Consider the following 12719-nt stretch of genomic DNA (forward strand, 5'->3'; position numbering starts at 1 on the left):
GGGGATCTGAGAGAAGGTTAGCGGTGAAATTTCATTGCTGAATTTCTCTTTGATGCCCCGAAAATATCGGTGGCCAGCGGTGAATGAACGAAAAGGCTCACCACCGTTGGCTAGTGCCGACGTAGTACGCATCGAGGAGGCAAAGTTGACCAAACAAAGAACGCGTCTCTCTTCCTTACCACTATTATCCTGCAATGCTCGACCCTCATTTTTTGATATTCTGGCGAGAGATGGTTTGCAAGGATCTTAACGATTTAATCCCTTAAATGATGCCTTGTGCTTGGATGAATTGCTAAAAACTTTCTGATATTCGGAATGTTAGACCCGGCTCCCTGACGCGTCGAATTTTCCATAGCGTTCAGACCGGTGGATGACAGGCCGACGAAGCCTCTTTTTTCGCCTCGAAGCACCTGCGCAGTGTGTGTGAATCCGATATTTTGCAATAATACCTCTTCTGCGTCTTTCCTAACGGCCATCATTCTCTGAAACAAAATGTTACATAAAGAGGCCATCTTCTCTCCCATTTCTTGTCTCGCTAACTATGCTCATCGCGATATCCTTGCTCTACTGTGCTCTCTTGGCCGCTTCAGCCCCCGAGGTCCAACTGGGCAAAACCAAGCTCGTGGGAAGAGATCTTACAGGACTACAGCAAGAGTTCTTTGGAGGTGAGCCAGCATACCGTGCAGCGATGCTCAAGGCTAAGACATTGGCTAGGGATTCCATTCGCTGAACCTCCGGTTGGATCCTTGCGTTTGGAGCGTCCTGTATTGAAAACGGACATTGACGCCGATGAATTCGACGCCGAAAATTTTGGACTAGCCTGTTTACAGGAGGTAGGTATTTCTGCTTCATATCTGCGATTCTATTTTAAAGAAATTACAGGGCCTTGAAACCGATGAGATGTCGGAGGATTGTTTGACCATCAACATATTTCGGCCGAAGGGGGCGTCGTCCGAAGATCCCTTGCCCGTAATGTTCTGGTAAAATTATATTTTTCATTCATGTGGTCCTCTCACTGACGACGCCCAAGGACCTACGGTGGCGGTTTCTCTGAAGGTGGTTCGTCGTTGTACAATGGAAGCAATATCGTTGCCCAGAGTGTTACTAGAGTAAAGTTTCGCGTTACATCTACGTCTTTGTAGCTAATTGATTGCAGGGAACTCCCATCATCTATGTGAACTACAATTATCGGCTAGGGCCATTAGGCTTCCCTCAAGGACAAGAAGCCGGAGACAGAGGGCAGGTCAACCTCGGAGTCCGGGATGTGTTGACTGCCTTGGAATGGGTTCAAGAGAACATTGGTTTGTTCGGTGGTGATAAAAACAAGGTGCATCAATTCATTATATGCTGATTCTCTTGGATAACGAGTCCGAATAGGTGACAATTTTCGGACAAAGTGCTGGATCCATGTTGACAAATATGATGCTTCTAAACGCGTCGATTTCCAACTTTGCCAGGGCTGCGGTACGCATGCAGTCGTTTTATTTCACAGGAGGTATCGGTCTGAGTGAACGATTAGATCTCTGAGTCTGGTTCTGCATCTTCCCCCGTCTATTATAACGCATCTACACGCGAATCTGTCTGGCAGAACTTTGTAGCAGGGACACCAGGCTGCGAGTCTGTCGCTGACACACAGAACACTTTCCCCTGTTTGCAGGCCGCAAATACGTCGGCTATATATCAAGGAATGGTAGAGGCCTATGCGTTGGCCATCGAAAGTCCTACCTTCTATCCTGTCCTAGATGGTCCTTCAGGCCTCTTTCCCGATCTGCCTTCACGTATGTGGGCAAAGGGAGAGTTTGCCACGATTCCTTTTATATCAGGCACGAACTTAGATGAAGGTATGATATGAACTCTTTACAAACGCCGAACTCAACGCTGGTGTTCATTAGGAACAGTCGGCCTATCGACAAATACCAGTTTTACAGATGAGGTCATCAAAGATTACATTCAAAAAACATACTCGGCATTCCCACCTTACATCTCTGATGATATTCTGGACCGGCTTATCGAACTGTACCCTGACAACCCTTCCTTGGGCTCGCCATATGGTACCGGAAATGATACATTTGGGTTGCCCGTAGGCTATAAGAGGGTGGCATCCATGAGTGAGCCTTAATTCTTGCTCCCAATATAATTTGCTGAAGCATCAATTTCAGCTGGGGACTTGACCTTTGATGCTCAGCGTCGGACATGGACACAGACTGCTGCGCAAGCAGGCGTGAAGGCGTACGGATACCAATTTACGCAAAATGCCTCGTCGGTCGCAGCGTACTTGGGAGGTAGGTCTCATCGTTCCTGAATCCATCCAACTTATTCTAAGGTGTTTGGTAGTTCCTCATGCGTCGGAACTAGACTTTATCTATGGACTATTGAACTCCTCCACGGAGCCCGCTTCGTCGATCTTGTTGGGCGAAATGATGGTCGACTATTGGGTTTCGTTTGCAACAAGCTTGGATCCCAACGATGGCTTAGGAACGTCTCGTGAGTGACTCTTATGCCGTCGGTCGAACTGCTTGTTGATTAATCATCTTTCAGGTCCGAACTGGCCACAGTACACGCCGGAGAATGAGGTGAGTTTAAACTATTCACCGAATTCTTTCTCTCACTGACTGTGACCCCAGGTGCTCCTACAATTACATGGCGACAATACGACAGTCATTCTGGATGATTATCGGGAGGAAGCGATCTCGTTCTATAGGGATAACGCTGACGCTTTCCACCGGTAAAGCAAACGTCTCTTTACGATCTGTGTCTTCCTTTTGCTTGTTCAGTACCAGTTCAACTTGAATACGCATTACTTCCGTTCTTGGAGCTCGTCTACTAAAGACATGCATAAGAGCTATTGAATGAGCACAAGGACTTGGAATGTTGTTCTTCAATCAGACCCCTTCGTGCGGTTAGCGTCCCGTACTACGCCGCCCCAATTATTCGTTGGAAAAGCAAAGAGTGTGGAACGACCGTCACAACAGCAAGGATGTCCTCAATATGATCTTGTTCTCTTGTGTTCGCGGAAAGGCGTCTAGTAAAGGATCCAAGTAATAGTGTACTTATTCAAAGTTCCCGAAACGTATCGTTTATCTTTGCCAATTGACTTCAAATTATAATTTGGCATCTTATTATATGTTCTCATGTTTTCTTTCCATTCTTTAGACTCAAACTATTCCTTTACGTCGATGTACGTATCTTACTTGATACCGGATTGAATCGTACATTTCAGCACCGCTTGCAAGGCCTGATCTGGTCTGTCTCAGATCGCTTCAGTGAACCAGGAGAAATCAAAACTCTGAGTCTTAGAGCACGAGTTCCACGTAGTACGCCGGGGAACGCAGTGCCGCGAATACTCCCATAATTGCCGGGCAACGCAACGGTTGATCCGAAGGAGGCAGAACCACTTGTCTTCATAAGGACTTCTATAGAGGCGTCCGTGTGCTGGTTCTCTGGTACACGGAGGGTCGATGCTGCTAACCGTGATCATTGGTCACGAATGTTCGCAAGCTCACCTCGATGGGATGATGCCTCCCTTAGACTGGACTAAGGCGGATTGACTCGTCGGTCTCGATGTGTGTCTGGAAGGATTCGGAGGGTGAATTGTGTCTTCTCCATTTCTGGTAGTGCGAAAGCATATGAGGACCTGGATGCGAGGCAGACGATCGTCTCTCCACTGTGACCATCAAGTCATTAGTAGCCTGGTCAGAATTGAAAAGCGGTGCTAATATCAAGAATAGAAATAGAATCACACCAGAGAAAAATGGCCAAATAAGAGAAGCTGAACAAGTGAAAGTGAATGTTTCCTTTTGTTCGCCCCAAATTTGAAAATACCGAGCGGCGAATACCTCTTTGGGAATCGATTGCAGATTTGCTTCCGCGGATGGTTCCTAGGACGCGCACGTAACACTAGTGCTCCTCTTATCTTGCGTATCAGCGCCTAGCTTCCCAGTGAGCTTCTGACAGGCATTTGGAAGCACTCATTCATAAACGTTTCTTCGTTGGGGACGTGCATAGAAATGTCCAGCGCATTGCGATGTGAATGGGTAAGATAGGCGCCAATAATTTCGGTGTCGCACCAACCTCCAATAAAGATGGACGACCAGAAATTGGACAAGGCGTAGGCGATGGTGCGTCAGCGGGAGCAGATGAGCAAGAAACGAATTGGTGTTACGTGTCTCCATATTGCTGGACAAAGATTGGAAAAGATGGTGAGGAGAAGTTCGGTAGGAAGATGGTCGACGGGTGGGGGGTATTTAGGTAACACTCTGGGAAAGGGAGATATCATCGAGTTTGCTGAGTTTCTTGGAAGGGGAATTTTCTGTCTACGCGTCGAGGAGTACGATTAGAAAGCAATCTGCGAATAAGCTCTGTGGACGTGCACGCAATGGCAGACAGTCTCTGTGTCTATCTGTTGCAATCATCGGGGAGTGGAATGTTGGAGAATATCCGTACGAACCGTATCGTTTACCCTTTTTGCCTTTCACCCGTCACTCGTTCTTACCTTTTATATACATTTCCCTTGTCCGTACTCGATCACTATATAAGTTTCACCGTAGTTACCCGTATACCTCGGTCATTCCACAATCTGTGCCTGACTGAGGTACATATACCTTACCAGGCGTGATATTATATTACTTACTCTCCTTCGTAGCTCTTACTTATATTCTTCTACTATTATGGAACGATATTTGCAAGGTATTGAAGGGCTTACGCAGAGGGTAGGGATGGACAAGATGGACTGGGGACTCTCGAGGCTACTGATTACATCAATGAAGATCTAAAATACACCAGTAAATAGGTAATGAGAATAAATAAAACATTCCTTCACTGGGTAATTGGGAGTGGTTGGCTGTCGGGAGGGGACAATCGGCGATGCCCCGGTAATGAATGAGCGTTCTATATTGGGCCGGATGGTAGGATCAAATTTCGGTATCATCAAGAGAAACGACTGAGAAAGGCAATCAGCCTGTCTGATTCTTGCTTAGAGGCCGGTTTCGTTGAGTTTTGGCGCCTAAACCCAATTCTACATCTTTCCCACATGCCGCCACGTAACAAGCGAAGAGGTGCCCGTTCCACTCCTGCGCATGTTCAGCCTCCGAAAAGCGACCAAAGAGACCAGTATCAACATGCCATCCCGCGGTTCATATTAAGGCGCTTTCAAGCTGGCCCTCGCAAGTAAGTGCTTGTAATTACCGGACCATGAACTTTCTCTCATCTATTTCGTTCCTTACTAAAGAACCAAGGCCGTGCGACGAGCAGAATACCGTCGTACAGGTGAAGATCCTGATCAGGTCCTTTACTACAACTGTGCTTCTGGGAGCCTCACCGTACGCTCAGTCGGGACAATTTACGGACAAAAAAACCTCTATCGAGATGCTAGTAGTCCTAGCAACGTGAACGAGGTGGAAGAGAAGCTTTCTTTCTTAGAAAGAAAGGCCGCATTGACCATCGAAACTCTTCATTCTGAGCTTGCACGAGGGAAAATAACTATAAAGCGCAGAGACCTCGATGACTTGAGGAAGTTCATGTTCGTGTTACACTATCGTAATATGGGCAGTACCTACTTTGATCCCAAACTTTCGCCCAGCATAAGGCAATGGTTGATTCGGTATCAAACCGAGCATCAGTGCCAGACACACGTCGATGTATGGTTGCACGTCATGCGCTATTATCTGGACACGCCCCATTCCCAGATCGTAGACGACGCCCATGCAGATTTCAAGAAGTATGGTTATGAGGAGGTTTTTAGGCATATTGCGACCGGCGTTGACCCCATTATGGAGCATTCAGAAGCGATTGCATATCAGGTTCAAGCCGAAGGTCACTTTTTAGGCATATGGGAGGCTGAAGCGACATCGGAGTTTATCTTGACCGACGGTGCAGCCGGACTGTGGGAGGGGTTAACGCCCAGGTATGAGATGATTCATCGCATATTTGTAGTCAGTCCCCGTATTGCCCTCGTACTGCGCAGTCACAAAGTTGCTCTGTACGAGTCCGGGGCTCCGATGACGAGCGATTTACTGTCAATTCCCCAAGAAAAACCTACATCTCGACTGGTGAATGGAGAAACTGCCATCAGGCTTTCCAACGAGAATGACATCTCAGAGATCAACCGCCACAGATCCCCCGATGATGTCTTCACTTTCACTGTCACGAAACTCACTTTGGATCAAACTGAGGCTTTAAACACTGTCCTCCTGCGGAATATGAAATATGATGGAGGCATCACATTTTTGGAGAGAGCACACATGTTGCGCACACTTCGTGTGTTCTGGTATAATCCACTACACAAATTTCTCCGCCAAAAATATGCCTCGCTCTTACGCCATCTATCCATCATATCACAACCACTCTCCCATGGATCCACGTCCTCACTGCTCGAACCTGTGGATTCCGAACTTTATGTTGCACTCATGGGAGTTGTTCTGAACCAAACTAAATTTGTGTCCAGATACGATCGGGCCTTATCCATTTATCGACTCTTGCAGAAAACATCTCAACGTCGGACATGCCCTTTTGTGACAGAGCACATATATAATCTCTCGGTCTTCATGGACAGCTTCCGAATCCATATTCCGGGTGCCATGTTCGATAATCATTCATTACGACTCAAAGTCTCCTTGCCATCAGAACTATCACTGAGAATATTTACCATCTTGGAAAAATTTGTTTCCACAACATTGGATGTGAAGATGGATTTCGATGATGATGTTCTTGGGAAGCTGGGAAAAGAGGTTGCTTTGCTTGCTTTTCTTGATCGGATTGGTGTTGAGATGCCCAAGGTTTTGATAAACTTGAAAAACTTGAATGGTGTGTCAGTGATGGATATTTTAACACTAGTGAAGGAAGCTTTTGTTGGCGGAAGGACAACTTAGCGGCGGTTATAAAGGTAGGAACTACTACTTATTATGCTTCGAAACTTCTGCTTATATCTGCTATGATAATTACTTCTAGAATATTCCACAACTTACTCTAATCCTTCGTCGTCGACAATGCTGACTGAACACTATCTCAGTCACACGTTTGAGTCCATTTGAGTACTCGCGAGTCAATTCACAACAGTTTTCTATGTTGTTTAATGAACCTATATATTAATGTTGGATTAGCAAGCAGGAGCTCGGTCGTATCCCGCTGGCCGAGCTCGATACCCCTTTATGTCGGAATGGACAATATATACTGAATGCGGTCTGTCAAGCACCCTCACCGCGTTTCTGCTTATCGCTACGCTGTGTGAGGGTGAGTATCTACTTGTATTACTTCATATATCTTACTGACCAGTACCCTGTAGTCTATGTTATAGCTAACAGTGTATTCTACCAGGTACAGTGATTATACAGTTTCTGCTTATCGCTATGCTGTGTGAGGTCTACGTTATAGCTAACGGCGTATTCTACTAGGTGCTACGAATGCGCGTCACTTTCTTAGAATTAATAAATGCATTAACATAAGGGCAGCGGAATGAGCACAGCAGTTCCTGCTGTCAGAAGCTGTCAGAATAAGGATGGTGGATCTTTGCACTGAGCAAGACAGGGCATAATGCCCTGCCCTCCAGAACAGCTGGTGGATGGGGGGGGGGCATCGTTCTCAGCCCATTGACATGTCAGGACTTGCATTTCTGATGGTCTCTATAACTCGGATTCGGATGGGCATTGCCTCTTAAGGCTTGTGGCACAACATATACTCCAACTAAGCACTATTTCTTCATCCCACCGCGGACCCTGAACATAGGCAAAACGGACGATTGCTGACTATCTTTCTACCGACTTGAGGTTTGTCAATTGTGGCTTATGCCAAAAGACACAACGTTTTTCCCCAAGTCTTGACTTGCCTTGCTTCAAGAATGTTCGCCACCGTTGGCAGGGCTGTACAGATAGATGATCGTCTAGATTCGGACTCAAATCGTTGGGCCGAAAAATTTCCTGAAAGTGCATGCACGGTCCTAGAGTCGAAGAAACGCATGATCTTAACCCACTGCAGGTTCTGTAGATAATAGACCATAATTACGGAACACCTGTTATCTCATCCCCGCTTCGTCTGCCATCTGACTCCATGCTCTCCTCTAAGTCTAATTTCAAGCGAAAGGAGGAGCTGCTTTCAACATCCATTTGAGTGTCACCTGGGTCGATCGCATGATCCCCGAACCGAAGCGATGACACGGTGCTTCCCCCGCTCCGGGACTCGCCAGAGCGTGCATGCCCAGCTGCGATACGACCAAACAAAATTGTAGGTATAATTCCCTTAAACCATTAAGGTCAAGACGGTAAGCCTGAAATAGATACTAGAATGCAATTACCCTCATCTCGCTGGCTACGAGGATCAAATATTCCCCGACTGGGGCGTTGTTGCGAACTTCGAACACCAAGAGAACAACTATTAACGCAGAGTAAAGAGCAGCGGAGTCTACGATGACCTCTATGACTCTGCGATATGTGCGGAACCCTTCCGCGATGCCGCTGACTTTGAGGATGCGGTAAATAATGAAAATCGTGCACCACAATAGGGTAGCCAAGATGAGTGAAGAATAAAGCACAGCCCAGTCGACAGAGTTCAGCACGAAAAGATCCGATAGATCTGGTACGTTGCCGAAAATATCATCGTAGAGTATAATTCCTCTAGTGACTAGATGTGCGGAGATGAGTCGCAGGTAATAGATTTACCCAAATCCTACGCGACCAATTGTATCACAGACTTACTGAGCGCCAAAGTAGTACAGATGGTCGGAATGAACACAACGCGCCAAGACCGTCCCCAAACATTTCAACAACGCCAAATCTACAAATTTAATGAGCAAGCTGTATGCGAAAGAAAGAAAACATCATACCAAAGTGGTATCTGCCAGGAGAGTGCTCAGAGCAGCATTAATATTCTCTATCAAGTTCATTGGCATGGATTCATGCGTGTAGGCATCGTATGTCGTCCAGAAGTTTTGCCCATGTGCAATGAAATATTGGCTACACCGCATCCAGTTGAAGAAAAGGATAAAAGTCGCCATGGCATATAAAAGTAAGATGATGACAATGAAGAAGCGTGGCCTGCGAGAATTTCCACAGTTTTTTCTCGAAACTAGACAGAATTTCAGCTTGTTAGAAAGGTGCAACATTAGCAGAGTAATTTATAAACCAAGGGTCCACATCGTTACAGCCACTACTCCGGTATAAAATCCTGGGAACGGCTTGAGTCGCGGACAGTTAACTGAAGCAGACTGACTCTCTGACCGTGTAATAATGCACACATGACCGTTTCGTTCAATGATCTATCCAGGAATTGGCGGATGTCCTTGACCTCGCTGTTGGTTAACTCTGGGATAGTAGTCTCGGTACTATCGATTCTGGAGAACATCGAGTCTGGAAGGAAGGGCGGAGATGGACTTCAGCGCCTGATCTCACTAAAGAGTCAGTGCTTTATGTAGAATAAATTCAGTACAATATTATCTTGAAACCATCATTACCAAAGATTGCGGCGTTGATGTAGCATACTTACGGTGGGGCGATGAACTCTGTGACTCCCAATGACAACATTGACTTGCCTGCTGTCACACAGCCTGCAAAGGCTGTTAGGCTCATACTATTGCACTCATATGCCAGGGATTAGTAATTATCACTCCAATGCCATGCAACTAGCTTCTCTTTCACTTCCCCTGGCTGCTGCAATCACCTACACAGATTTTTTGCTTACTGTATATGTTGTGACTGTCAATAAAAATTAAGCAATCCATACATCCAAAATCAGTCTGGTGATGGTGAGAACCACATTAATTTTGGATCAGGCTCTCGCCACATCATCGAGACACATGCATTTTAGAACTACAACAAAAAGGACATCCTATCAATTCCACAGGATACATGATTACAAAACAAGGGAAAATTAAGTCCTTGGCACCAGTTCATACCGAAGAATTGTCATATCATCCCTTTGTCCATGTTCTGCAGGCTCAAGAAACTTGGCAAACATTTCTGCCGAAGTCCCAGCTACCAAGTTCCCTAGTAGCTCCACAGCCCGGTTCCCATCTGGCCCCATCCAGCCGACTTCAACGCTATGGTCGAGAGTCTCTTGAGCAAAGGCATCGTCGACCTTGCTGCCAACGAGCCTCCCCACAATGACATCAGGATAAGGTCTATCTGGCTTTTTCATCCTCTGGTCGTCCGGAGTCTCCCCATTCACAATAGCATCGACACCATGGGTATATAGAACCAGAGTCGACTTGTGCGGTCGAAGCTCAGTGAGGTCGATAAAACGGGTGCTGGGCGAGTTCAGGACATACGGCGGTGTCACATTGTAATACCGAATGCCATCCCGGTAGCGTTGCGGTCGTTGTCCTCTCGGAAGTTTGAAGAAGAGCTCCGTCGAGAACTCTGATGCGAACTTGAGACCATAGTCGCCCAAACCTGTAAGCATGGAACAGTGAATACAGGGATAAGATGTGTGAGTTGCGACATACCTCTTGTGTATGGTACGGCACCCAACAACCGACCATTTTCCATTATGGTCTCCTTTTCCTCGGAGGGATGCATCATGGTGATAGAAAGATACTCCTTCGGAGTACACGTGCTATGAAGGGTAAGGAGGCCCTCACCATGTCCTATCCCATCAGGATCTTCACAGGCTATTACTAATTGAACATCAGAACAGCATGTCTTTGCGTAGAGAATAACGACATACCGACAGTTGAATCACCTAGTCCGGCTAACCACATGTTCTCTTGCTCCTCATCGATAAGAGCCAATGACAGCGTGGAGCCAGAAAATGCTCGCTGGAAAATTGGCTTGTTAACATTGACGAGGGCCACCGCCTGCAGGTAGTTCAGAGTGAAGGGGTCTGAACATAGATTCTTGACAGCATTGCCTATCTCTTCATCAAATTCCTCGATCCGTTCCCTCAAGACATTCTTGACCTTGCTAACGAGAGTATCTCGAGATCGATTTTGGCACTCCTCGACGACGTCGCGCAGCGCCTCCTCGATCAGCTGGGGAAGATTGGCAGCGGCATATTCAGATGTATGTGCACCACCATGGCCTGGAATTCATGGTTTAGTCAGATAGAGCAAAGGCCACAATCAAAAGGCTCACCATCGAAGACAGCGAGAAATTTCCACCGTCTGCCATCGATGAGCCATTCTTGCACAACAAATCGGTCTTCGTTCCTGGCACCGGGAGTTGGCTGGAATGTGACCGAGTGGACGCCGGCAGTTATGCTAGAACTACACGAGCTGACGAACAGCTCCCGCCAATGCGTGATGGAACGAGTAGACGACGACATGACTGGTGGATGATCGGTGGCTGAAAAGAAATTTCGCTGAGAAATGGAGCTAGAGTGTTCGAGCCTGTAGATTTCTCAAGTCAGAACATAGCTTATTAAGATGTCAGTGGTCGTAGCTCACCGCAGAATGAGGATCGAAAAGTGGTAATGTGGCGGAACTGGAGAACAATGCAAGACCGGTGGCAAGGTAGTTGAAATGTCAGGGTCCGTGCGGAGAAATCCGTTCATTCGTGATTGGTCCGACCAAGTTTCGTCCTGCACAATTCTGCAATTCAACAGGTCAATCTCAGCGTCAAGCAAGAGCGGATCCAGTCCACTTCCTTCACTAACAGTGATGTGCCCACCGAGGACACCGAATATTGATTGCCGATGGAGATTTTCTCACAGCGGACCGGAAACTGGGTCAAGATGAATTGATTCCAGAGTGCTCAGTCCAGGTAGGAGATATTGAACAAGGGAAGAATTTACCTTTCAATTGCTTTCTGGTTTGCCAGATGTTTGGAAAGAAACCGAAGATTCGAGGTCATTTACAATTCCAGATACTGCAAAAGACGCTCCGTCACTTCCGACCTCAATGGTATGCCTGCTTTGCTCCGCTCGTTACAATTTTCAATGTAGCATCGTCGATCGCCTCGCGGGATCTTGCACCACAGTATTCTTGTGCTCGAAGGTTCGACTCGGAGAAAGATGACCATTTGAGGGTTATGTCAAGGTCGAGGACCCACACATTCGTCTGACAGCCCGAAAAGCGAAATCACCATGTCTCGGATACGGGACTGGACCTTGTGAGTATGGTCTCAATGATCAAGGGGACGTGACTGATACTCGTACCTTGATGCCTTGCATATATTAGGACTCACTAACGTAGCCTTGAGACAAAGGATCATAGAGGCCTCGTAAAGGCAGAGAGATGGGCTGGAGTCCTAATGACGAGGTCCTGGTGAGTAGGGTATTCTTTAGTGCAGCGACATCAAGCTCATTGGAGACAAAGAAAGGTATTACCATGACCGAGCGAGTTGTGATGTGGAGGAGCGCGATATATGATGATTTGGCTCCGTCTGACGCCGATATCAATACGGATGGGAGGACCACTTGCTCAGCAAAAGGGTTGATGAGATCTGGCGTCGCGTCACGCGCGATGAACAGACCCAACATAGAATCACTTGATTCTTTATGGGTTGGCTCATCGGGTTCGATGACAACAACACCAGACCACTCATACCCTCAGCCTCACTGAGAATATGGGTGCAGGTGATATCCATATCCACTGTCTTCTCCAGTGCTTTACCCACCATCCCCATAATAGATCCCAGCTGGATGACATCCCTGATCACCGTCTTTTGTGTGGTCACCTGTGCCATACTTCTCTCAGACTATATTCGTTTCTAGAGGGACAGGGGAATACCTTGTAAAATGCGAGATGTCATTGCTAGAAAACCATGGTGAACATGTCAGAACATGATGCACAGTCC

At 46.8% G+C, this 12719-nt stretch overlaps 5 protein-coding genes across 5 annotated transcripts in view; 2 read left to right on the forward strand and 3 right to left on the reverse strand.

The window, feature by feature from the left end:
- The window catches only part of BT62DRAFT_950921 (esterase 1), a 4618-nt gene extending 1882 nt beyond the window's left edge, over nucleotides 1-2736 (forward strand). The window contains exons 4-12 of the mRNA XM_043188161.1: nucleotides 1031-1109; nucleotides 1157-1327; nucleotides 1378-1464; nucleotides 1520-1841; nucleotides 1893-2108; nucleotides 2160-2282; nucleotides 2335-2484; nucleotides 2539-2573; nucleotides 2625-2736. Of these exons, the coding sequence (XP_043038811.1) occupies nucleotides 1031-1109; nucleotides 1157-1327; nucleotides 1378-1464; nucleotides 1520-1841; nucleotides 1893-2108; nucleotides 2160-2282; nucleotides 2335-2484; nucleotides 2539-2573; nucleotides 2625-2729 (1288 nt within the window). The 3' untranslated portion in view covers nucleotides 2730-2736. The remainder of the gene's footprint in view (nucleotides 1-1030; nucleotides 1110-1156; nucleotides 1328-1377; nucleotides 1465-1519; nucleotides 1842-1892; nucleotides 2109-2159; nucleotides 2283-2334; nucleotides 2485-2538; nucleotides 2574-2624) is intronic.
- Nucleotides 2737-3187: 451 nt separating this feature from the next.
- BT62DRAFT_1076999 (uncharacterized protein) lies at nucleotides 3188-4246 on the reverse strand (the record flags this gene model as incomplete). The annotated part of the gene is made up of 5 exons (XM_043179265.1): nucleotides 3953-4246; nucleotides 3776-3878; nucleotides 3536-3712; nucleotides 3303-3464; nucleotides 3188-3240 (listed from the first exon to the last, which is right to left on the reverse strand). Exons 1-5 carry the CDS (start codon nucleotides 4001-4003, stop codon nucleotides 3188-3190), a joined length of 546 nt encoding a protein of 181 aa, XP_043038812.1. The 5' UTR covers nucleotides 4004-4246.
- Nucleotides 4247-5029: 783 nt separating this feature from the next.
- On the forward strand, nucleotides 5030-6866 carry BT62DRAFT_897718 (uncharacterized protein; the record flags this gene model as incomplete). Its single annotated transcript, XM_043183310.1, has 2 exons — nucleotides 5030-5166; nucleotides 5228-6866. The coding sequence occupies 2 exons, from the start codon at nucleotides 5030-5032 to the stop codon at nucleotides 6864-6866; spliced, it is 1776 nt and encodes a 591-aa protein (XP_043038813.1).
- A 1616-nt stretch (nucleotides 6867-8482) lies between these two features.
- Nucleotides 8483-9492, reverse strand: BT62DRAFT_189639 (uncharacterized protein). The gene is made up of 5 exons (XM_043179987.1): nucleotides 9207-9492; nucleotides 9112-9153; nucleotides 8813-9054; nucleotides 8685-8763; nucleotides 8483-8610 (listed from the first exon to the last, which is right to left on the reverse strand). Exons 1-4 carry the CDS (start codon nucleotides 9328-9330, stop codon nucleotides 8749-8751), a joined length of 423 nt encoding a protein of 140 aa, XP_043038814.1. The 5' UTR covers nucleotides 9331-9492; the 3' UTR covers nucleotides 8483-8610; nucleotides 8685-8748.
- Nucleotides 9493-9855: 363 nt separating this feature from the next.
- On the reverse strand, nucleotides 9856-11247 carry BT62DRAFT_897761 (protein serine/threonine phosphatase 2C; the record flags this gene model as incomplete). Its single annotated transcript, XM_043183312.1, has 4 exons — nucleotides 9856-10376; nucleotides 10430-10600; nucleotides 10651-11004; nucleotides 11058-11247. The coding sequence occupies 4 exons, from the start codon at nucleotides 11245-11247 to the stop codon at nucleotides 9856-9858; spliced, it is 1236 nt and encodes a 411-aa protein (XP_043038815.1).
- Nucleotides 11248-12719: the final 1472 nt, after the last annotated feature.

Source organism: Guyanagaster necrorhizus, assembly GCF_019112545.1.
Source record: "Guyanagaster necrorhizus MCA 3950 unplaced genomic scaffold BT62scaffold_15, whole genome shotgun sequence".
NCBI classification, from domain to species: domain Eukaryota; kingdom Fungi; phylum Basidiomycota; class Agaricomycetes; order Agaricales; family Physalacriaceae; genus Guyanagaster; species Guyanagaster necrorhizus.

Excerpts from the sequence above, each read along its gene's own strand:
- BT62DRAFT_189639 (XM_043179987.1), bottom strand. The coding sequence starts at position 9,330 with ATGTTCTCCAGAATCGATAGTACCGAGACTACTATCCCAGAGTTAACC. Across the intron at positions 9,154-9,206 it reads CATGTGTGCATTATTACACG|GATTTTATACCGGAGTAGTG; the intron begins GTCAGAGAGTCA and ends AGCCGTTCCCAG. Across the intron at positions 9,055-9,111 it reads TGTAACGATGTGGACCCTTG|TTTCGAGAAAAAACTGTGGA; the intron begins GTTTATAAATTA and ends AATTCTGTCTAG.